Source organism: Lucilia cuprina, chromosome 6 (genome assembly GCF_022045245.1).
Source record: "Lucilia cuprina isolate Lc7/37 chromosome 6, ASM2204524v1, whole genome shotgun sequence".
NCBI lineage: Eukaryota > Metazoa > Arthropoda > Insecta > Diptera > Calliphoridae > Lucilia > Lucilia cuprina.
The window spans coordinates 49,178,458-49,203,166 of NC_060954.1; the positions used below are offsets into that span (position 1 = coordinate 49,178,458).

The 24,709-nt window shown below is 25.6% G+C and overlaps 1 protein-coding gene across 11 annotated transcripts in view; it reads left to right on the plus strand.

Moving 5' to 3' along the window:
- The first annotated feature begins 815 nt into the window (after window positions 1-815).
- Window positions 816-24,709, plus strand: part of LOC111685995 (longitudinals lacking protein, isoforms F/I/K/T) — a 171,437-nt gene continuing 147,543 nt past the window's right edge. For 2 of the 11 annotated variants that reach the window (XM_046955526.1, XM_046955529.1), the window contains exons 1-5: window positions 1,185-1,527; window positions 7,186-8,050; window positions 8,133-8,526; window positions 8,597-9,202; window positions 9,297-9,377. In XM_046955526.1, coding sequence (XP_046811482.1) covers window positions 7,877-8,050; window positions 8,133-8,526; window positions 8,597-9,202; window positions 9,297-9,377 — 1,255 coding nt within the window. In that variant the 5' untranslated portion in view covers window positions 1,185-1,527; window positions 7,186-7,876. The other 9 variants (XM_046955527.1, XM_046955528.1, XM_046955533.1 and 6 more) reach the window with 9 other exon arrangements.

Here is a 24,709-nt window from a genome sequence, read left to right on the forward strand (position 1 = left end):
TAAATCGCTTAAATTAATTAGATTTAAACTACAGAGAGTACCACACTGATCATATAAAAAAATTAGATTAGAAATTCAAAGATATGTATTTTTACAAAAAGTTTTATCAAAATAGAAGTTTTTCTTAAAAAAAATACTTAACAAATGTGTAAAAATTAATACAAAACAAAAAATACCTTTTTATTTGCTTTTTTTGTTGCGTTATTTATAGCTGAAGTGTTAATGTCAAGAAAGTATATAAGAAGGTGGAGGAGGTTGTTTTTTTTTGTTGCTGTTGTTAATGTTGATTTTTGCCACAGTCACTGCTACAAGTTTATTAAATTGCTGTAGGTAATATGTATTTATAAGTTTTTGTTGTTTTTTTTTTTGATTGGTTTTCTTAAGATTTTTGAAAGTTTTTTTTTTTGGTTTTCGAATTTTTATTAATATTGAAAATACCACAACTTTTCACACAACAAAAATTTTGTGTCTCTGTTTTCAATCTTTTACGCTCTTTTTTTGTTGTTTCTTTTTTTTTGTAATAAGTTTGTCAGAATATTTGTGGTTTTTTTTGGCGCCCATTCCCTTCTTTAAAAAAATTTTTTATATATATTTTTTTCGCCTTTTGTTAATTACTCTCTGACTCTCTTCTCTTTAAGTTAGAGTGTAGTTGTTGCTGTTGTTGTTTGTGAAAATAGAGGTAGTGGTGTGTTAGTAAAGTGTGTTAAATAAGTAAATGAAGCATTAGTTGTTATTGTTGTTGTTGTTGGTGGTGTGTGTACGAGTGTTTGTTTGCTTCGTTATGATGATGATGTTGTAGCTAGCTGCTGCTGATGATGATGATGTTGATGTGAGCACGAGAGTTAGTGAGTCGTTTTTAATGTTGTTGGCTCCGTTTGCTTAGTTTTTCATAAGGCTTGCAAGTGAACGGTACATTTTCGGGTAAATTTCACAATTTACATTAACTACTTAGCCATTTATAGCAACTACATTAATATCAACAACAACAACATTGGAGCCTTTATACTCTTTATTGTTTTTGTTTAAATTGTATTCGTTCGTGCTCGTTTTTAAATAAATTTAACGAAATATTTTTTTTTGATTTACTTAAGTGAGGGAGTTTATTTCTTTATAAAAAGAAACGGTAAATTTTCAACTTTTGCTGCTTTTTTTGTTTGGAGAGAGCAAGCAAGTGTTAAAGAAAATTTCCCTTTTACTCTCTTTTGATGTGTGTGTGTTTTTTTGTATAAAGAGTGTTGTTTCCGAAAATATCAGTGAGAGAGCTGTATTGTGTGTGTGTGTTTTTATGGTGGAGTTTTTTTTGAGCGAGTATTTATGTCGCTTTCCTTAGGAAAAACATTGTTTTGTCGCTTTAGTTGCGTTTGAGCTCTTGGAGCTTTTTGGTGTGTTTGCGCTTCTTTTTTCGATAAAGAAATTTTTTATATAAAAATTTCACTTTTTATATATATATATATATTATAATAACAACTACAACAACAAAAAACAAAATTTTCTTTACTTATATATATAGAAAAAAAATATATCAAAGTGAGTGTGTATGGGTGTATATAACGAAATATATATATAGAAAATTATATTAAAAAGAAAAAGTTTAAGAAAGCAAGAAAAAAAAGTGAGCTCATTATGAAAAAATTGTTATTTAAATACAAAAAAATTTAAAAAAAGCTTTTTTTTTATAAAAAAAATAAAAACAAATAAACAAAATTTTAAGAAAAAAATAAGATAATTTTTAATAAATTAAATCAAAATTTTAACAAAAAAATACTGTTTTTAAAGAAAATTAAATTAAAATTTAAAATCAAAAAAAAAAATTCCATTTTATTGATTATTTTAAAGAAAGAATTTGAAAAAAAAAGTTGAAAAAAAAATTCAAAATTTTCTTATGAAAAAGAAGAGTGTGTATGTGTGTGTATGAGTGTATTACTTTGCTGCTGCTGTTTCTTTCCACTTTATTCTATTATGTTCATTTAACAAAAAAAAAAAAAAAAAGAAAAAGCTATTTATAACAAAATAGCAGAAAAATTTGAACAAAAAAGTGAAAGAAAATAATAAGAAATTAAAAAATTTTTATAAAATTTCCTTAAACAGCTAAAAACATGTGGATATTTATTTAAACAAAACAAGGATTTTCTTAAAAAGAAATTTTCCTTAATTAAAGTGAGTTTTTTCCATTTTGTTTATTTTTAACTAAAAAAAGAAAAGTGTGGCAACAACTACATATTTATATATTTTATAAGTCGTGGCATTACTTGGCAATTTTCTTGAACGAAAAAAAAAAATTATGTTCAGACTTTTTCTTTTCTTTTTTTTTTCTTTTCCTACATTTTACTAGTACATTTTGCTGTTTGTTGGTTGGCTTTATAAATGGCGTCGTTGCTCCTCTGCTTGTTTAAGTTACAAGCAAATAGGAGCAAAAGAGAGAGCTATATTAAACTTAACCGCTAGAAAGAGAAACAAATGTTGTAGTTCCATTATTATAGGAAAATGTAGTTATGTAGCTGAACTCATAAGAAAATAGCAACCTAACAACAACATAAAAATATAACTTTTAGCACAGAGAAAGGAAATTTTGTTGTACTCTTAAAATTTCCCTTAAAAACAGTTAAACTTTATTTTAAAAGCTCTTAAAGAAAAACTCTTTTGCAAACTCTTTTTCGTTTTTCTTACTTAAGGGAATTGTAAAAAAGAAAACAATAAACTCTTTTTTTCTAAGTTTTTCTTTTGTTTTCTTTTTCTTAGTTTTTGCTTAATTTTTGTTTTTTTTTTACATTTAAATAATTAGATTATGTTTGTTTTTAATTAAAAAAAACAATTCTAGTTTTAATGTTTTTATTGTTTTTTTTGTATATTTGTTGTTTTTATTTAAAGAAATCCATAAATTATAATATTTGTTTGTATTAGTTGTGTATATGTATTTATACAAAAAATACTTGAACTTGACCTTGAAATTTAAAAATAAGCAAATTTTTTTTGCAAACAATTTAAAGCAAATAAATTTTTTGCTAATTTTAATAAAATTAAACAAAAATTTTCTTAAATTTTGTCTACAAAACATATTCCCAGTTTATTTAACTTCAAAACTTTAAAGCCTTTAATTATTTAAAGTTTTTTTTTTTGCACAATTTTACTTTTATGTATAAATCTTTATCGATTTTTCTTAATTATTGTTACAGCAACATTTACATACTCTTTTTGCTTAACATTTGCTTACTAAAATTTTCATGTTTTTCTTTCGAAATTAAATATATTTTCTCTTTTTTATTATTCTTTTACATTCCTTAGTTTTCTCTTTGTATTATACATTTTCTTTTAACAAATTACCGTTTTATTAAACTGTGTAATAATGGCTTTTCTTTAAAAATAAGAACAAACTATAGAAAATAATCTTTTGTTTACATAGTTAGCAGACATTTTTGTTTTTCTTTTTGACATGCAGCATTGTAAGGTAAAGTAAAATGATAGCCTTAACAGTTAACCCCTAACAGTCTTGACAAGAACACATAAAAAATAGCCTAAATTTTTAATATTTATAGGAAAATTTATTTTTTTTAATAAAAATAAGTATAATTTATAAAATACAAGTGAGAAAGTGGTAATAAAGTAATTATTACTATAATTTTAACAATTTTTTATTCAAAATAAGAATATTTTCATAGAAATTTTTAAATTTTTTGGAAAATTAAGTTTTTTTATAAAAATAAATTGAAAATTATAAAAGATTTAATTATTTTCATATAAATTTTGTTGTTTTGTTTTTAAGTAACGTGTTTTTTTATGAGAATATATTATAATTTAAGAAAAGTAAAATTTTTAATAAAATATTTCTAAAAAAAAGTATTTTTTATAAATAAACATGTTTACTTCTTATAGAATTTTTTTTAAATATCAAAAATTTTAGATTTTTTTAAATAAAATAAGATTGTTTAGCCTAAAAGTAAAAATTTTCAACACATTTTTAGTAAAAATTATAAGAAATATTGAAAGTAATGTAATAATAAAGAACAAATTACCTATAATAACTTTTTTAAAGCGATTTCTAAGAAAATATTTACAGCTGTTTTCGTAAAAAAAATGGAAACAGATTAAAGAAAATTTAAACAGTTTGATTAAAGAATTGTTAACAAAACTTTATTTTTCTTTTAAATTCTAAAAAATTTAATATTTAGTAAATTTTGTTCGAAATAACTTTACGAAAAAGTAGTTTCAATTTTTTGCTACAATTTTGACATTTTTTTTTAAAGAAATCTACTAATAAACTGTAAGCGTTGAAGAACTAATAACCTAATTTAGTTTCTTAAAGTTCCTTTTTTATCTTAAATATATTTAAAATTAAAATATTTCTCAAAAACAAACGATATTTTCAGTATTTTACAAAATTATAAACATCTTTTTATACAATAACAAGAAAAGTGCAACATTTTTTAGTAGTTAATCAAAATTGAAAATTTACAAGAAAATTTCAACATTTTTTTGATATTCCAAGTAATTTTATGATAGAATTTGAATTCTTTATAAAAGCCGTGACACACGATCGTCAGATCTTACAACGTTTTCAGTAAAATGTTTAGAAAATGACTAATAATCGTTTCAACATACAATTTTTCTTTTGCAACATTGTCAGAAAATATTGCAAGACAAAATTTGTAAGTTGACAGTATTATTAGACATTTTCTGGATATTTTAGTGCCAACGTTGTAAGATTTATAACAACCGTTTAAAAATAGCAGAATTCTAAAACAATTAGAAAAAATTGATATTTGAAAAATTTAAAGTTTAAATTTTAAATTTTGAAATGCAATTAACAAATTTAATAAATATTTTAACGCCTTATGCAAAAACGATTATTAGTTAGACCATGATTATTTTTAATGGATTTTATATAGAAAAAGTATGTAGTAAATCAATGTTTACCTTAATAATCAATCAAGGTTTACAATTTATTTCATATATTTTTACAGTAAATCTATTTTGAATTCAAAATTTTAATAAGATATTATCATCTGTTTACTACTTTTCACACTAAAATAGTTATTTTAACTTTAGCAAGTTCAATATGAATTTATAGACAAAATATTTTCTCTTTTAAATCATAAATATTTTAAACAAATTTTAAATATTGTTAATTATTAATATTTTTCATAAAATACTCTAAATTTGGGGTTTATATTAGAAAAATATTAACTTTTATAACATTTACATAAAAACTACATTCAAATTACATATAAAGCCATTAAATCTTTGTTTTAACATTTTAAGCTGAATGACATGTTTGGCAAGAAGAAGATATATTGCAGGGATGTGTGTTTACATTGCAAGCAAAATGTAAATAACAAACAAATTTTGTTAATGACAAGTTTAAATAAGAAAAAAAGATTTAAAATTTTAATTAAAACTAAATAAAAATATGTCAAAGTAAATTTATAACAGTATTTAGATGTTTTTCCTTAACTTTTTGTTAATATGATTCATTTCTAAAGAAATGCTAAACAACATAAAAATTTTAATAAGTTTTTAAAATAATTAAAATTTTTTTATTATTATACCTAGGAAACTAACTAGTTTTTTGTCATAAAAATTTAGTTAATTTGTTGTTTAATACTTGTTCTTCCAACACATCTATCAAACATTTATGACAGCTATTATATTTTGTATTTTTTCTTTTTTTTTTTTGTTGCATTCAAAATGTCATATAATATTAATGAGTAGATTTTATTTGTATTTAAAGTTATTTCTTTTTTAAGAATATTTTTTAAACAATTGTTAAATACTAGTTTATTAAATTCAAGAGAAAATAAAATAAAATTTCTTGTTTTGTTTGATATAAATAAATTTAAAATTGCAGCATTTTTTGTTGGCAAAATGTCATAAAGCAACTTCAATATTATTTAAAAATCCAATTTTAAGAAATTGCAATTAGGTTTTAAATAATTCTTATAAAAAAACTTATAAAAAGCTAAATTTTATTAAAAATATATTTTATATATAAAGAAGAATTGAAATTTTTCTAATATTTTAAAAGAAACCTAAAGTTTTCTTAATTTAATTTGAAGCCAATTATTGATTTCATTTCGTTATATCAAGTTTGATAGATTTGAGGCAAAAAATTAAGATCTAAGAGAAATTTGTAATTTTTTTTGGCAGAAAGGTCTTAAAACTTTTAATCTATCTATTAGTTATCGATGTTAATAAGGTAGTGAAATGTTAAAATTCCTCTTAATTTGTTATTTTAGGAACTAATTTTAAAAATTTTGTTCGTGACATGATATCTGAAAAACCTTATATGCAATTTATAACTTTTTTTGCCTAGATTCGGATCCAGCAACAGGTCTAATCCTTTAGAAAAGTATAATTTGGTCCAAGGTTTTTAAATTTTTAAAACTTTTTAGGTTTGTGTTTTTTTACAAAGTAAAAGTTTAAATAAATATACTTAAATAAGAATTTACATTGAAAACAATATAGACTTGGCTAGATGTTTACTAAATATTCAATTTTAGATTTAGTTAAAAATTAGATTTTTGTTTCAATCAAAAACCTCTAGACACTTAGAAAGAAAAATAACACTTTTTTTAAGGAATTTTTAAAGAAAACTTAATTAGAATGAATAATTTTCTATTTAATTTTAATATATTATTGTTATTTACATACATAAATGCATCTATTTATTGTTATTTAACAAATTTGTTTAAATATAAATATAAATTGCACTAATTGCTTATTATGTCAAATAAAATATAACAAGCTATCATCTCTTCGTGAATTACCATGATAAATGTTGCCACATTTACATTTTTAGTTAAAACATAAGGACAAAACTAAAATGAATTTATACATAATGTAAATATGTGATAAATTTGTAATTAAACGAAAAAAACAAAGTGGAAAAAACCAAGTTATTTACATTAAAATAGCAAAGTAATCATTATACACACGGAAATAAGTAAAAAAAAACACTTATACTCTTATAAATTACGTCAAAAAAGCGCTATATTTGGTCACTCTACAAAAATTTACAACACACACACACGAAAATCTAGAACTCACTTTTTACAACAACGATTTTGTTGGAATATATTACTGATGTTTGTTTTTCTGCTTTAACTAAGCCATGTGTTTTTCTTTTTCAATTTAAATTTTTACATTAATTTATGTATTTATATAACTCTATCTCTTTCTCTTTCATTACAGCTTTAATTTGATGACAACAACAACAACAAAAAAAGCTAAAGCCAGCAAGCAAGCAACAACAAATACCAAACTATTTATTCCTAAAAGAAACCATACAAGTGTAAAAACAAAAGCATATTGAAAAGCAAAAACAAAACAAACACAACATACCAAAATATAGAAAAGAAAAAATAATAAAAAAAACCACCTTAACCCTCCTCTTCTAAAGTAAAAAAAAAAGAAACAACAAAGATAAAGGAAAAACTAAACACAGATAGGAAAGAAAAACAAAAAAGGGAACATATACACAATTTCTCTCCCTTTTTTAATCTCTCTCACTCTCTCTGTCACTATCTGTCTAATATTCTTCTTTGTTCAAGAAGAAGAAAAATAATACGAAAAAGAACTAAAATAATTTCATTTTGTTTTGTTTTAATTTTTAAATTGACGTAATACACTCAGGACTAAAAAGTAGTGACCAATAAATAAAAAAAAAAACTAAATTATTTAAAATTTAATAAATAAATAATAAAAATAATAATAAATTACATAAAGAAAAAGAAAAAAACAAAGTAAAAAACAAAAACATCTTAAAGAACAACAACGACACACGCAGTTGTAGTCGTCGTCGTTATCGTCATCGTCGCACCTCCTTTAACATCCAAAATAAGTTTAAACGGGATAACAACAGCTACAAACTGAGATCGTCAACATGGATGACGATCAGCAATTCTGTTTAAGATGGAACAACCATCAGAGTACACTGATCAGTGTATTCGATACTCTGTTGGAAAATGAAACACTTGTCGATTGTACATTGGCGGCTGAGGGTAAATTTTTGAAAGCACACAAAGTTGTCCTATCAGCGTGTAGTCCTTATTTTGCGGTAAGTTTTAAATTGCTTTTCTTCTCCTCCACCCAGTTCATATATATAATGTTTTTCTCTTTCTTGTCTTTCCTCTCAACAGACCCTTTTACAAGAGCAATATGATAAACATCCGATATTTATATTGAAAGATGTTAAATATCAAGAGCTAAGAGCCATGATGGATTATATGTATCGTGGTGAGGTTAATATCTCACAAGATCAATTGGCAGCTTTGCTTAAGGCTGCAGAATCTCTACAAATCAAGGGTTTGTCAGATAATCGTTCAGGTGGTGGTACAACAGCACCCAAGCCAGAACATCATAGGGCCACAATGCCCACGGGTAAATTATCGGCGGGCTATACATTGGAACAAACTAAAAGAGCCCGCATAGCCGGCCCAGCCGAGCCTGAAATGGGCTCACGAGAGGGTTCATCTAGTCCTTCAAGAAGACGCCGAAAAGTGAGACGCAGGAGCATTGAAAATGCCATGACTGGTAAGTGTTGAAATGTTTGTTTCGAAGGCTGAGAAATGGGAATTTAATTATTTTATTTGTTTTTTTATAGATGTCCATGATAATTCCAATTCATCACAACAACAAACACAATCGAATGCTTCTGGTTTAGGAGCTATTACAGCTGCTGCCTCAGCTTTAGCTGCTGCCGCTGCTGCTGCTCCCAATACACAATCGTTAGCATCAAATGTCCCTCTATCCGCTTCAACATCCTCCTCAACCGCTGTTACAGCACCCGGCACGACCTTAAGCTCCTCCAAAAAGACTGACATTGTTAAAGGAACCACTCAACAACAACAACAAACACAACAAGATGCCATGAATACCGATAATGTACAAGGTCCTGCCTCAGCTGCAACAGCAACTGGTTCAATCGATACGGAAACAACTGATAGTGCCGCCGCCGTCGCCTCAACAGCCACTGATAAATCGAATCATAAACAACTGCAACAACAACTTAAACAAGCTAAAGAATCGATTAGTGGTAATGCTGCTGCTGGCTCTGGCTCAGAACTTGTTATTGAACCCAAAGCTGAATACGATGATGAGGCCAATGATGAACCTGTTGAGGATTTGACATTAGATGAAGAGGATATGGGCATGGATGATTTGGATCAAAATGCTGGAACAAGTCAAGGTGGTGAAGGATCTAGTCAAGGTGTGTAGAAAAAAAGAGATTTTGTTTTTTGGAAAACTTTTAAAAAGAATTGTAATAAATGTTCTTTAACATATGGTGTTTTATGATTTTGCAGGATATGCACCCTGGCAACATGATAGATCTCAGGATGAATTATTATTGGCAACACAAGAAGCACAGCAACGGGATCCTCAAGGTGAGTCAAAATAAACAAACAAACAAAAGTGAAATATTTATATTTATACAAAATTTAAAAAAAAAAAAAAACTAAAAAGAGTCTTAAGAAAACAAATGAAAAAGCAAAAGAAAGCTAAAAAGAGCACGACAAAAAAAAAAATAAATAAATAAACTCTTTTAAGAGAAACAGCTAATTTTTCTATAATAATTTATTCCATTTTTTGTTAACACAAACGAGCGTCTTCTTTTTTTTTTTGGTAATAAAATTAGTTTATAATTTAGAAGCTTGATAAAACAAAAAAAAAACAAAATTAAAAGTAGTTTGTGAAATTTTATAATTTTATTAATTATTTATTTTATTTGCAAAAAAAAGAAGAGCTAATTTCTATTTAAAAATATTCACTTTTTGCCAACAATTTTTATTACAAAAACAAAAGCTGTTTTTGGTTAACAAAGTCGTGCTCATTTTATCAAAATTAACTGCAAATAAAAAAAACTAAAACTAAAACTATTTTAGAGATATTAAAGAAGAGAATTTAACAAAAACAAGCAACAAAAAACTTTTTTTTTTAACCCACCTTTTCCCCTCTATCCTTTTTTTTATAATTTATATTATTTTGTATTATATTTAACATAAAAAAAAACGCATTAGTTATTGAAAGAAAAAAGTATTTTAAATACTTTTTCTCTTATTGTTGTATTTGTATTAGTTTCTTTCTTTAACTTTCCTTTCCTTTCTGTTGTTGTTTAAATTTTTAATATTTGTTTTTTTTTTTACATTTAACTATTTAACTTTTTGTTTTATTTTTTATTTATCTAACTTTATTATAATAATTTTTCTTTATTTATTTATTTTTTTGTGCAAGTTGTTGATTAGAGAATGTTTAACTTAATTTTTTAAGTTTTATTATTATTCTTACATTTAACTCATATTTATCTTAACAACCTTACATTGCTAACTTTTATTTTATATTATTTTTGAGTTATTTGTTTTAATTTGTTTATAAACAAATATCATCATTATATTATAATTTAGTTTATCTTGGTGTTTGTGTAGCTTTTTGTTTTTAATTATAAACAATTCATTTCTTTTTTTTTTTCAAACAACCAATCAATCATTTAGGAGTTTTTTTCTACAAACGCTCGCATTTAAAAAAAAATAACTTTTAAATAACAAATTTATTTCAAAATTCATTTCAAATTTAGTTTTTACTAGCAAACACACACTTACACTTAAACACACACACACCCAACCAACCAACCACCCATACACATTTACATTTTTTTTACATCTTGTTTATACTCCCAAACAATTTACTACATCTAACTTTTTCTACGCTTTAAATAACTAAAAATTACAAAAATCTCTTTTAATGACTTGGGAAGAAAGTAAATAATTTCTTAAAAAATATTTTTTTAATTCCTTCTTAAACGTTAGATTTAAAAAAAAAAAGTCGTTTAAGTAAATTTTTGTTGTTATTCTAGAGAAAAAGTTTAAAGGAAAAGAGAAAATATATTCGCTCTTTGCTAACTTAATACTCTTTTAAGTAGAGCATGATGTTATCTAAAGATAAACAACTCTATAAATGAAATTTGTTATTTTCCAAAAGCAAAATGTTGAAAATTAAAGTTTAAACTTTAAAAGTTTGAAAATTTGAAAATTTCAAACAATTTCCACAAATGTCTATCTCTCTCTCTCTTGCTCTCTCGAAGAGAGTAGAAATGTTAAGAAACTCAATTACAAAATCAAATTGTTAAAATTCAAAGCTGAGTTTTCAAAGATTCAAAATTTGTTGTTCAAAAATATTTAAGGTTAAACTTTCAAAGTCAATTTTTTCAAACTTTGAGGTTAAACTTTCAAAATTAAATTTCAATTTTAAATTTGAAACTAAGAAATTCAAATATTTTAATATTAAATTTGAAAACTTGAAATTTTAAAATTCCATATTTTGAAATTACTTTTGAAATAATTAAAAATTTTTAAAAAATTTAAAAACTCGAAAATTCAAATTTTCATATACGAGTTTGGAATTAAAAAATTTGAATAATTAAGAGATGAATTTGAAAACTTGAAAATGTAAATTTTGAATTTCGAGTTTAGATTTCGAAAATTTACATATTTAAAAGTTGAATTTGAAATTGAAAACTCAAAACTTTAGAAATTCAAAGTTTGAAAATTTCAATTTTAAGTTTCGAGTTTGTAACTTAAAAAAATGAGAAAATTCGAAAACTTGAAATGTTTAATTCGAAATTTTTAAATTTGAAATGGAATTTTTGAATTTTAAATTACGAAGTTGAAGTTTGAAGTTTTGAAATTCGAACTTAGAAATTTGATTATTTGAATTGGAAATTCAATTTTCAATGTTTAAAAGTTCAAAATTTGAAATTTGAAAACAGGAAATTTGAATATCTGATGTCAAATTATTAATATTTGAAAGTTGATTTGAATGTTGAAAATTCAAAGTTTGAAATTTGAAATTTTGAAGTTAAAAATTTGAAATTAATAATTCCAAATTTTCAAATTTCGAAATCAAAATTTGATAATTTCATAATTAAACTTTAAAAATTTGAAAATTTCACAATAAAAACTTAAATATTTAAAAATTAAAATTTCAAAATTGAAATTCAAAATTTCCAGATTTTGAAATAAAAATTTTGAAATTTCAAAATAAAAATTTGAAAAATTTAAGATGAAAATTTGAAAAATTTAAAATAAAAATTTGTAAATTTCAAAATAAAAATGTGAAAATTTCAAAATAAAAATTTTAAAAATTTAAAATAAAATTTGAAAAATTTGAAAATCAAATTTGAAAAATTCAAAATAAAAATTTGAACATTTTAAAATCAAAATTTGGAAAATTCAAAATAAAAATTTCAAAATTTCAAAATCAAAATATGAAAAATTCAAAATAAAATTTTGAAAATTTCAAAATTAAAATTTGAAAATTTCAAAATCAAATTTTGAAAATTTCAAAATCAAAATTTGAAAATTTCAAAATAAAAATTTGAAAATTTCCAAATAAAAATTTGAAAATTTCCAAATAAAAATTTGAACATTTCAAAATTAAAATTTGAAAATTTCAAAATCAAAATTTGAAAAATTCAAAATCAAAATTTGAAAATTTCTAAATAAAAACTTTGAAATCTCAAAATAAAAATTTTGAAAATTCAGAATCAAAATTTCAATTTTAAGATAAAAATTTCAAAATTTTGAAATCCAAAGATTTTGAAACTTAATACAAAATTTCATAAAATTTTAGATTTTCTTTTTGAATGGTTAACAATTGCTCTCTCTCTCTCTTTCTCTTCAGCTTTACCATTTCCAAATATTTCTAAAACTTTTCAAAGATTTCAATTTTCAGTGATTAAACCTTGACCTTCAACTCTTTTTCTCTAGCTATAAACAAAATAACTTGAACATTTTTATAAAAAAAATTCCCCCTTTTAATAGCAACAAATTATCCCTTTTTTAAAGGGATGTTAAGTTAAGCATAAAGTTATTAAACTTTATACAGCTTGAACTTTCCCTTAACAATAAAACAAAAGTACTTTGGTCGTGTGTCTTAAGCCTAGTATTTTGGCCCTTTACTACTTTTCTTCTAAAGCAATTGTGTTTTATTATTTAGTTTTTTTTAGTCCCTACCACGCCCCCTCTCTTTATATATATTTAAAAAAAATTAAGCCAGTTATGTAAAGAAAAAAAGAAAAATGTATTTAAATTTCTTTAAAAAAAAGAAATGTTTATAATTTTTTTTTTTGTATATTTGAAAAAAAAAGTATAATTTTTTTTATAAATTGAAAAATACGCATGCATAATTATAGATTTTTTTTAGTTAAAATTTTATGTATAAAAAAAAGGTTTTTTTTATTTAGAAAAAAATCGTTTTGCTTTAAATTTTTTTTAAATAATTTTTTTTTTTTGGTTGACGGGACAATATTTATTTTATATATAATTTATTTTTCTTTTAAGTTTTATACATTTTTTTGTTTTGTTTATAAGAAAAAAATTTTTTAGTTTTTTAAAACTTTTTAAAAAAGTTTTTAAAAAAGTTTTAAAAAAAGTTTTTTAAAATTTATTTAAAAAAACAGAAACGTTCGTAATTTATTAAAACGGTGCGTGTTTAGGAAAAAAAGATAACAATTTTAAACAGCTTTAAAAAAAAGCTTTTTTTAAAAGCTTTGTTTTTAACAAAAAAAAGCTGTTTTAAGTTTTAAGTGTTTAAAGTGCAAAAGAAATAAAAAGTTTAAAAGAAAAAAAATCCTCAAAAAAATTAAACAAAAAGAAAATGTTGATGTATAAAGAAAACAAGAGAAAACAAGAAAAAAAGTGTTGTTTTTAACTAAAGAAAAAGCTGCTGTAAAAGCTGTAAAGCTGTTTGGCTGTGAAACTTCAAGAAATTGCTGAGTTTTTGTTTTTAAAGTGAAAAAAGCATGTAGCTGTCTTTTTTTTTCATCAAAAAACGGGTAAAGTATAAAAACAACAACAACAACAGAAAAAAGACAGTGAGGTACTTAGAGCTTTTTAACTTTAAAAACACGACGCCGCCACAACAAGCCTAAACATCCGCCTGGCAATAAACAACTCTTTACTTCATCTTTACTACAACTACTGTCTTCTCAACTTACATACAAGGATTTTTTGATCATCTTTTTCTACTTTATTACTTCTACGCCCTCCGCCCCCCCCAACAGGTAAGTATACTTTGCCCAACAGTATCGGTTGGGTAAAGGGCTTAAAAATGTGATTTTAAATTATATTTTTGAGTTTGAGTTTTTCTTTTTTTTTCTATTTTCTTTAAATAATTTTTTCCTCTTTTGTTTGTTTAACGTTTTTTTCCTCCCTTTTCTTTAAAAAAACTTTAAAATATTTCTTAACAAATATTTTCAAGTTTCCCTCAACATTTCCTTTTATCCTTTCCTTCTCCTTCCATCATTATCATTTTTACTTTCTTCATACCAAAATTTTTCTTACATTTCTTTCTTTTTCATCAAGAAAAAAAAAACAAAAGAAATTTTCAGCTTGAAAACGCACGCTTTTAAACAGTAAAACTAAACAAACGGGTAAGCTCTCTCTCTCTCCTAAAAGTAACTCCTTTTGTCAGACTCTCTTTAAATTACTCTTTAGTTAACATTTTTTATAATTTGTTAAAGATTTTGTTTTTTATTCCTTAAAAAAAAACAATTGCATTAGATTTTAAACTTTTTAAGGCCAAAGTAGTTTTTGTTGTAGTCATTATTTTAAAAAGCAGCAGAGCAGAGCTTAAAGCTCTTTAGGTTTATCAACACAGAAAAAATCCTTTAAATCCTTTAAAAAATTGAGAATTTTTAACATAAAAAAGCTCACAATCCTTAAAACTTTTGCTGTTTAGTTAGTTTTTGTTTTGTTTTTTTAATAAAACTTTTGCTAAGCTTGCAAATATAGCAAGTGTGGTAAACTCTGGGGCAAATCTTAAATTTTTCCAAAAAACTAAACAAAAACTTTCGCTGTTTAGTTAGTTTTTGTTTTTTTATTTGAAATAAAACTTTTACTAAGCTTGCAAATATAGCAAGTCTGGTAAACTCTCTGGTTAACAGCAATCTTACATTTTTCAAAAAAACAAAAAAACTTTACATTTGCCAGACTAGTAAATGTACAATAACCACTCTACCCTCCCCAAAAAAAACCCTAAAAAAACTTTCAACACAACTTTTTTAAGAAATAAATTTCTTTTAAAGAAATTGTTATATGCAACTTTACAAGACCTAGCAAAGGCTTTATAAACAATTTATTAACATTTTTCTATTAAAACACTCTCGAAAATCTTGCAAATATAGCAAAGGTAGTAAAATTTTGTTAATCAAAATTTAGAATTAAAAAAAAAACTAAAACTTTAATTTGCAAGCCTAGTAAATAAACAATAACCTTAAAAATTCTAAGAAAAAACTCAATTTCCTGCAAGATATTAAAAGTTGCTACATTAAAAAATCTGCTATAAACAAGCCTAGTAAATATATACCAGACATCAACAGAAAATCAGGATTTATAAACTTTTTTTTTCAATCAAAACTTTTGAAAATCTTGCAAATATAGCAAATCTAGTCAAAAAAATTCAAAAAAAAGTATTGAATTTTTCAAATACTAAACTAAAACTTTCGTTTTGCCAGACTAGTAAATGTACTATACCTAGAAAAGAAGCTTAAAAAAAAAAAAACACTTTAAACTCTATATTATACTATAAATTTCTTTCTTAAAACAATTATAAATTTGCAACATTAAAAGGTCTTGTAAACGAGTCTTGTAAATATACCAGCCACCACAATAAACAAAAGTTTATGTTGCAATAGCAATAAATATCCAAACTTGAAGATTATATAACTCTAAGAACTTGTAAATTTTCAAACTTTTGAATCTCATTAAAGAATTTTTAAAATTTTCAATTAAATATTAACAGGCTGGTAAAGTAGTCTGTTAAATATACAATAGACTAAAAAATCATGAAAAAACTTTTACCACTACATTTCCCTACAAAAATTATAGTTTGCAAGTTTAAAAAGCCCTTGCAAAGACAAACTTACAACATACAATATTGTAGAAATCGGATTTTAAACTATAACTTTAGTTTACAAGGCTGGTAAATAGATAAAACACATAAAAAACTATTGCAAAACTTATATTCTCAATTTTGATAAAAAAAATTATAGTTTGCACGATAAAAAGTCTTTTTAAGGAAGTCTTGTAAATATACCAGACCCTTGTAAAGCTTGCAAAACTACCGCAAAACTTTAAATTCTCAATTTCTTTAGCAAATTTATAGTTTGCAAGTTTGAAAGTGCTCGCAAAGAAGTCTTGTAAATATAGCATACACTTGTAAAGCTTGAAAAACTTCTACAATATATTGCAAGCTTAATTTCTATATGAAAATTGTTGTTTGCAAGTTTGAAAACCCTTGTAAATAAGTCTTGTAAATGTACTTGAAAAACTTTTACTATACGTTGCAACCTTAATTTCTATATGAAAACGGTTGTTTGTAAGTTTTAAAGTGCTTGCAAAGAAGTCTTGTTAATATAGCAGACACTTGTAAAGCTTGCAAAACTTTTACAATACATTGCAACCTTAATTTCTATATGAAAACTGTTGTTTGCAAGTTTGAAAGTCCTTGTAAAGAAGCCTTGTTAATATAGCAGACACTTGTAAAGCTTGCAAAACTTCTACAATATAATGCAACCATAATTTCTGTACCAAAATTGTAGTTTGCAAGTTTTAAAACCCTTGTAAACAAGTCTTGTAAGTCTTGCAAACCAAGACAATACATTTAATCGGAAATTTTCATCTAAAATTATAGTATGCAAGCTTAAAAGTCCTTAAAAGGATGTCTTGTAACTATACAATAAACTTGTAAAGCTTGTTAAACTGCTATATAGCAATTAATTCCTAAATTCCATACTAAAAGGAAGTTCTGTTAATACACCAGCATCTTGCAAAGCTAGCAAATACAATAAATCCTTGAAATCCTTTAAAAAAGAAGCCTTGTAAACATACCATACACTTGCATATCATGCATAACTGGTAAAATTATAGTTTGCAAGACCCTTGTAGATTTACAATACTCTAGTAAAGCTAGTAAAACTACCAAAATACATTTAATTAATAGATTAAATTAACACCAAAGAAAAGTAATTAGCATACAACAAGTTTATAAAAAAAACATGTACAAAATGTTTCCATAGCTTATTTGCTACACTTGTAAATATACCCATATATAGCTAAAAGTTTTAATATAGAGTGTCAGGGCTTTAATTTACACAAAACTTATTAGAAATTTAAAAATTTAAAAAAAATTTGACTTTAAATACTAAATCCATTGTGTTAGCAAGTCGAGAGATTTAAGAAAACTTTGCAATAGTTACATCAGGTCCTTGAAAAAGCAGATTATATAGTTATAGTATAGTTCCTAGTAAACCCTTTAGATAACTTAACACACCAAACCATCATTCATTCATTCCTCCAACCGCCCAACAACGGAAAAGCGTGCGCAACTTTAACCACAAACACACAAATATAACAAAAAAGGATACAAACATTTACTACTTCTACAAAGAACTCTACTTAACAAGAAAGTAAATTTCTTTAAAATATTTTTGATTTGAAAAATTCAAAATAAAAGAATTTGCTTTTCTTCTTGAACCGCCAAATGTAAGTAAATTTAATTTAATTTTTAATTTTAGTTTTTAAGTTTAAAACGAAACGAATTTAAACGAATTATTCTTAAAACAAATATTCGAATAAAAAGGAAAATCACTTTAAGATTTTGTTTAGGAATGAAATATTTATATATATTTTTGTTATTGTTGCTAGGAAGTTTAAAAAAAGGGAAAAGATAAAGGAAAATAAGTTGAAATTAAATTAAAATGTTAGAGAAAATTTACTAAAATTTTGTTATAAAAGAGTAGATTAGTTAACTACTGATACTCCAGCAGTAGCAGCACTAGGCTACATACTGAGTCAAAACCTTACCTTACAGACATCTTGTATCTAGAAACTGTTTGAAACGGGAGAAACATCAAACTGTCGAAAGACTTTATTAAAAGATAACCTTAATAACGCTCGAGTAGCTCTTCGAATTAAACCTGAATTGTGGGACTTTTAAAGCCCATTATTCAATCTTAAAACCAATCTTGCAAACCTAGAAAGTCTGCCTAGCAAATATATGAAAAGTACAGCTTAATCTATTCTTTAATGGATACTACACTGGCTTGCGTACATGTAATCTTTGGCAAAATTGCTACAAGAAAAAGAAATACCTAGAAAACCCGTTAAAACTTGCAACAGCACTTGCAAATATGCAACAACATTTAACAGACTTTAGCTAAAGTTTAAAAAAATCCTTATGAAACCATTTATACTCTTGCTCTACTAAGACACATTCCAATAAGCTCTTGCAAACATACAACAACAAATATACAACTCCCTTAAGAAATTTTTTTTAATATGCAAGACCAAACCATGCTACAGTTTGCAATACCATTACCATATTCGAAATAATGTTTTACTTTTAACTCAAGTTTGCAACAAGCATTACATCAAACCTTATTCCAACAAGATGTTGTAAATATGCAACATCTTAACATTCCCTTAAAAACGTTTGCAAATCTCAAATATTTTTCCCTATAGATCTTGTACATCTGCAAGATCTCAACAAACCAATCCATAACAGTTTGCAAACTTTCATTTCATGAGAACTAGACTATGATATAAACGATTTAAGAAAGTTTGCAAGACTAAAAACTACTACAGGACTAAGACCTTGTTAATTTGCAACATTGCAATAAAACTAGTGTAGTAAATATAACAACTCTAGACTATGGAGTTTCTATGTGAATATAAAACAAACCTTCAAAGTTTAATTCACTCGAACCTTTATATAAGAAAATGTTTCGAGTCAAAGTTGAAACCTCTATCAAACTGATGTGGTAAATATACAATAAACTGACAGTGTTTAGTTTTTTTAAAGCTATTTGTTACAAAATGTTTGTTAAACTTGACAAATGCTACAATATGCAAGACCTAATACTCTTTAAACTGAAACTTTAAACTATTTGAGTAAAAGATTACATCCATGGCAAACTGGTGTGGTAAATATACCACTGCAGCAAGTATTTAGCTTTTAAAATCTATTCTTGTTAAACAAGAAAAATTATACAATTTGCAAAATTGTTTGAGTATAAGATTAAAACCCGAGCAAACTGTTGTGGTAAATATACCACAACAGCGAGTATTTCGATTTTCAAAAGCTATTGGTGGCAAATGCTATAGTTTGCAATACTAAAAACCATATAAGAGAATCAGTTTGAACAAAATACTACAACCATTGCAAATTGGTGTGGTAAATATACCATAATAGAGAGTATTAAAATGCCTCTTAAACTGACAAGACCAAAACCAATATACCACCAACTGTTTGAGTAAAATATAACAACCATTGCAAACTGATGTGGTAAATATACCACAACATCGAGTAATTCGCTCTTCAAAGCTATTATGCTTATAAAATGCCACCTAAATTGGCAAATACTACGATACACAAGATTTAAAACTTTTTACAAAAAAAAATGGGTTTGAGTAAATGTTTACAATCCTGGCAAACTGGTGTGGTAAATAGACCACAATAACAAGTATTTAGCTTTAAAAGTTAAGCGCTTTAAAGTGCTTGCTAAACTTGACAAATGCCACAGTTTGCAAGATCTAAAACTATATACAAAAACCTGTTAAAAGAAAATATTATAAACATTGCAAATTGGTGTAGTAAATATACCATATTGTATAATATTTTGCTATATATTGCAAAACTAAAAACTTTATAAGTATAAGAAACTGTTTAAGCAAAAGATTATAAACCTTGCAACGTAAATAAGCAACGAGTTTATTAATAATACTTTTCTAAGGTGATCTTTTAAATTGTATAGTTTGCAAGACCAAAATGTACTATACATATATAGAAAACTCTTTGGACTAAAAGTTTACAACTATTGCAAACTGGCATAGTAAATAATGCAACATGTAAGAGTATTTCTATTTAGTATTTTCTTCTTTTTGGGGTTTTTGCTTTAAAATAAGTATTTCTTTCTTTATTGATGCTTTTGTTTAAAGAAATGCTTGCTAAACAAGCAAATGCTACAGTTTGCAAACAAAATGTGGTAAATATGCAATGACCTTATAGAGTAATAAAATAGTTTAAAAACTAATAAGCTTACAAAGGAAAGAGTTACACTTCTACAATTTAGTTTAAAAGCTACTCTTGTAAATTTACTATGTTTGCAATATGGTTTCTTTATACTAGTTTTTTTTAAACAAATATAAATCTCTTTTTTTAAAGAAAAAATTAATTTTTAAATAAAATCAAGTTTAATCTACTGTGTAGAGAGAGAAACCAATTTTCCATTATTGCAAAATTGATTGCATTTATTTACTAAGGGCAAAATTTTCCACCTTTCACCCAATTTGTTGCTAAATATAACAATGAAACTGTAGAAAATGCATTCTAAAATTAAAATTTTTTATTATCTGGTAGCTGGTACACATCACAACAGCAACAGCTGGTGAATGTTGATTTGAGTTTTAAGCAGCTCACATGCAGCAGCAGACAGCAGCTAGTCATTTTTTATTTCACAGTCTTTGATGTTGATGCTGTTGTTGTTGTTGTTGTTGTTGTTCTGTTGTTTATTTGCTTAAGCTTACTAGCCGCCATAACTAGTATTTGTTTGATTGTTTATTTTTGTTTGGATTTTATACAAAAAAAAGATTTAAACTTGCCGGGAATTTTATAGTCAAGTTCAAGGTCACAAAAATATTAGACAATCATTTGCAATAAACAAACGAATCAACTAAGCAAACAAAAAAAAATCATTTAAATAATATGTTGTTGAGTTGCCCCTGCTATCTCCCCTCTTCTTAGCAGCAGTTTTTTTGGATTTTATGAAATGCACATCAGCAGTCTAGTCTAATGTTAGACATTTCTTGAGAGTTTAAGCAAAAAAGTTTATAAAAAACAATACTTTTGGAAAGTATTGTTTAGAACAATAATTATAAATGTTTTTTTGAAAATTTCCAAAACCCCTTTTTTTTTGCTGGCTATTCCCATCATAATATGAAATTAATTTTTGCAACATTATTTACCCCCCCCTTCCTTCCCTCTCTCGTTATAATTATCTTTATTAAACAATTATTATAAAAAAATATTTTTTTTTTTGGGGGAAACAGGTTTCTCTTTAACAAATAATCATTATTTTAAATAATTATTTCTGTCATTATTATGCGCTGTGCACACACACACACGCACACATGTTTTTTTTTTTTCAAAACATGATGCAATTGTTATTTAATTGCTTGTTAAATTTGCAAAGGGTATTTAAATATTGTTAACAAAATAAAAAAAATAAACATTTGTTAACTTTGTTTAATCATTGTCAATCATTATTATTCATGACATGATATAGCTGAAGTCATATTTTATGTTAAATTTTGTTTTGCCCTTGCAAACTTGAATAGATTTTGAAAATTGCTATAGTTTGTTAAAGTAAAATGTAATAAAATATGTTTTACTTCATCTAAATAAGTTTACAAGACCAAAAATCCATTTCTACCATTTCAGTTTGCAAATCCTATTCTTAAAAAGTATATGCAAGCTTTACAAGCTCTATTCCATAAGAAGATCTTGTAAATATACAACATTTTAATAACCCCATGTTTTGCAAGATCAAAACTGCATTTAAAATGCTTGTTTTACAAACGTTACTATTGTAGAAACATAACATACTACTCTTAAAAGTAAATGCAAGTTTAACAAGCTCTATTTCATACGAGTAAATATGCAACGTTTTTAATAAAACCATCTTTTGCAACACCAAAACTGCTTTTAAAAGGCTTGTTTTACAAACGTAACCATTGTAGAAACATAAACAATACTACTCTTAAGAATAGATGCAAAATTTACAAGCTCTATTTCATATGATGTAGTAGATATGCAACATTTTAATAATACCATGGTTTGCAATAAAAAAACTGCATTTAAAAGGTTTGCTTTACAAACGTAAACTTTGTAGAAACACATCACAGTTTGCAATGGTAAAAAATATCAAAATATTATTTACTACTCTTAAGAGCAAATGCAAGATTAACAAGCTCTATTCCATACGTTCTAGTAAATATGCAACATTTAAAAAAAACATGTTTTGCAACACCAAAACTGCATTTCAAAGGTTTGTTACCATTGTAGAAACACATCACAGTTTACAATAGAATATATGCAAGTTTAACAAGGTTTGCAACACCAAAACTGCATTTAAAAGGTTTGTTTTACAAACGTAACCATTGCAGAAACACATCACAGTTTACAATAGAATATATTCAAGTTTAACAAGCTCTATACCATAAGAAGATCTTGTAAATATGCAACATCTTAATGAGCTCATGTTTTGCTTTGTAAACTTAAACAATTGGTAAAGTTTCCAATAGCTAAACACATGCAAAACTACGATTTACTCTCTCTCTCTCTCTCTCTCTCTCTCAAGAAAGAGAGAAGACTTACAAATTTATACCTAAGATCTGGTAATTAAGCAACATGTGTATAAATGAGTTTATGCCTTGTAAACTTAACCAGTTTAGATAGCTGCACATAAAGAGTTTGTATAGTAGGATTTACTTTTTTTTAAGATACTTTCAAATATGCAACATTATAACAAGATAGAAATGGTGTTTGCAATAGCACTTTTACAAGACTAAAAACTCTTTCCAAAAGATACAATCTTATAAAAAAGCAACAGCTCTATAATACATTGCATTGTCTTTTAAATTTTAGAAATTTACAAAGCTGTTGGTAACAATAAAACTACATCAATTCTTTACACCTTGTACATTTCATTAAGAACTTGTAAATATGCAACATCTAAATAAGTAACTGTAGAGTTTGCAAATGGCAGAATAAGAACGAAATCATACGATAAGATATTGTAAAAGTGCAACATGTAGACATGTTCTTTCTAACTTAACAAAACCGGAAAATTTACACAGCAATATTAACTTCTTTTCAAGAAAGTTTACAAGACTAAAAAGCTATTTCAGACGAACTTGTAAACATGCTTTCAAATAAGGTATTGTAAATGTGCAACATGTACACATGTGTAGTAATTTTAAACTAAACAAAACCGGAAAGCTTACATAGCAATACTAACTTCCTTTAAAGAAAATGTAAAAGACTAAAAATCTATTCTATACGAAATTGTAAACATGCTCTCAAAGTTTCACTAGTAAAATACAAACTATGAAATCCTATTTCATTAAGATCTTGTAAATTTGCAACATCTCAATAACTCCGGCTTAAGTCTTTTAAGCTTAAAACAAGTTTAGAAAGTTTCATCTTCAATATGGGAATTATACTAAAATGCGCACTGGATTTCATCTAAAAAAAGTGAAAATTATGATCTGTTTTATGCGATCACTTGTAGGGTAAATCGGCTTTAGGTTTAATGCCAATCATTCGCCTGATTAATTCCAAAAAAAGGAAAATTACGATCTATTTTAAACGATCTCCTATGCGTCTTCCTATTTAATGTAAATTGTCCATGTGATTTATTTCTAAAAGGAAAATTACGATAAACTACAAAGATAAAAGTTGACAAAGAGGATCAATGATCAAGGTGAAACGTATTATAAGGATGAAGAAGGAAGAAGGATGCATGAGATCCGTAAACTACACCTATTCAACTATGGGACCTGTTATACGTGGAAAGGAATAGCAGTAAGTTCTAGAATTGTATTCCCATCTGAAGAGATTTATATGGAAGTTCATTTGAAGAAGATTCATTTCAAATCAAATCTTGAGCATTTCTCTGTTAATGATTTTGTTTTAAAGTTTTGTAACAGAATTTTCCATAAATCTTCTCTGATAAAATCCACTATCAGATAATACTTTGCCGATCAAAAGTAGAATTCCAAACAAAAGTAGAATTTGAAATAAAAATAGACCGACCTCCTGGACATAAGTCACGTTAGAGTTACTATATCAGTTGCGGAACAAAGAATTTGTATAAGATGTATTTGACTGTCCTACAAAATCGAGGTCTGTATCGTTGAATGAACTAATTATCTTAGAAGTATATATTCATTCTTCTGGTCCAATTATGAACCATTCTTTTCCTGTACCTAAAGTACACAAAAGAAAACAAACAAACTCCCAGGGAGTTTATTATTCAGAATAGGTCCGTGTATTAGGAAATAACGTCACGCTTAAGGTGCTTTGATGTCAATCAACAATGTCAGAGAAAGCGTTTCGCTATTTTAACTACCATTTGTCATATTTCGCTTGACCACTTTGGCAAAATTTATTGCTCAGTCCTGTGTCCAGTCAGGATGTATAGCATCCAATAAACCTCGTACAACTAGCTTCCACAAAGGAGACAAAAAAAAAGAATGTTATTTTTTCATGGTCTGCCTATTGACTAGTCTATGAAGAAATCTCTTGACTAGTCTATGAACTAATCGATTTATTCCATGGTTTTGTCGAATGACAATATTCCATAGACATTTCGATTGATTAATTCTTGGATTAGTAGATTGGCTATTCTACGGACTTGTAGATTGACTATTCCATGGACTATTTACTTGTCCATCAACTATTCCATGAACTTGTCGATTGACTATTCCATGGTGTACTCGATTGACTATTCCAAAGACTTTTTGATTGACTATTCCATGGGCTTGTCGATTGACTATTCCCTGTACTAGTCGATTGGATATTCTACGGACTTGTATATTGAATATTTCATCGATTATCGAAGATTATTCCATAGGTTGTCGATTGATTATTCCATAGACTT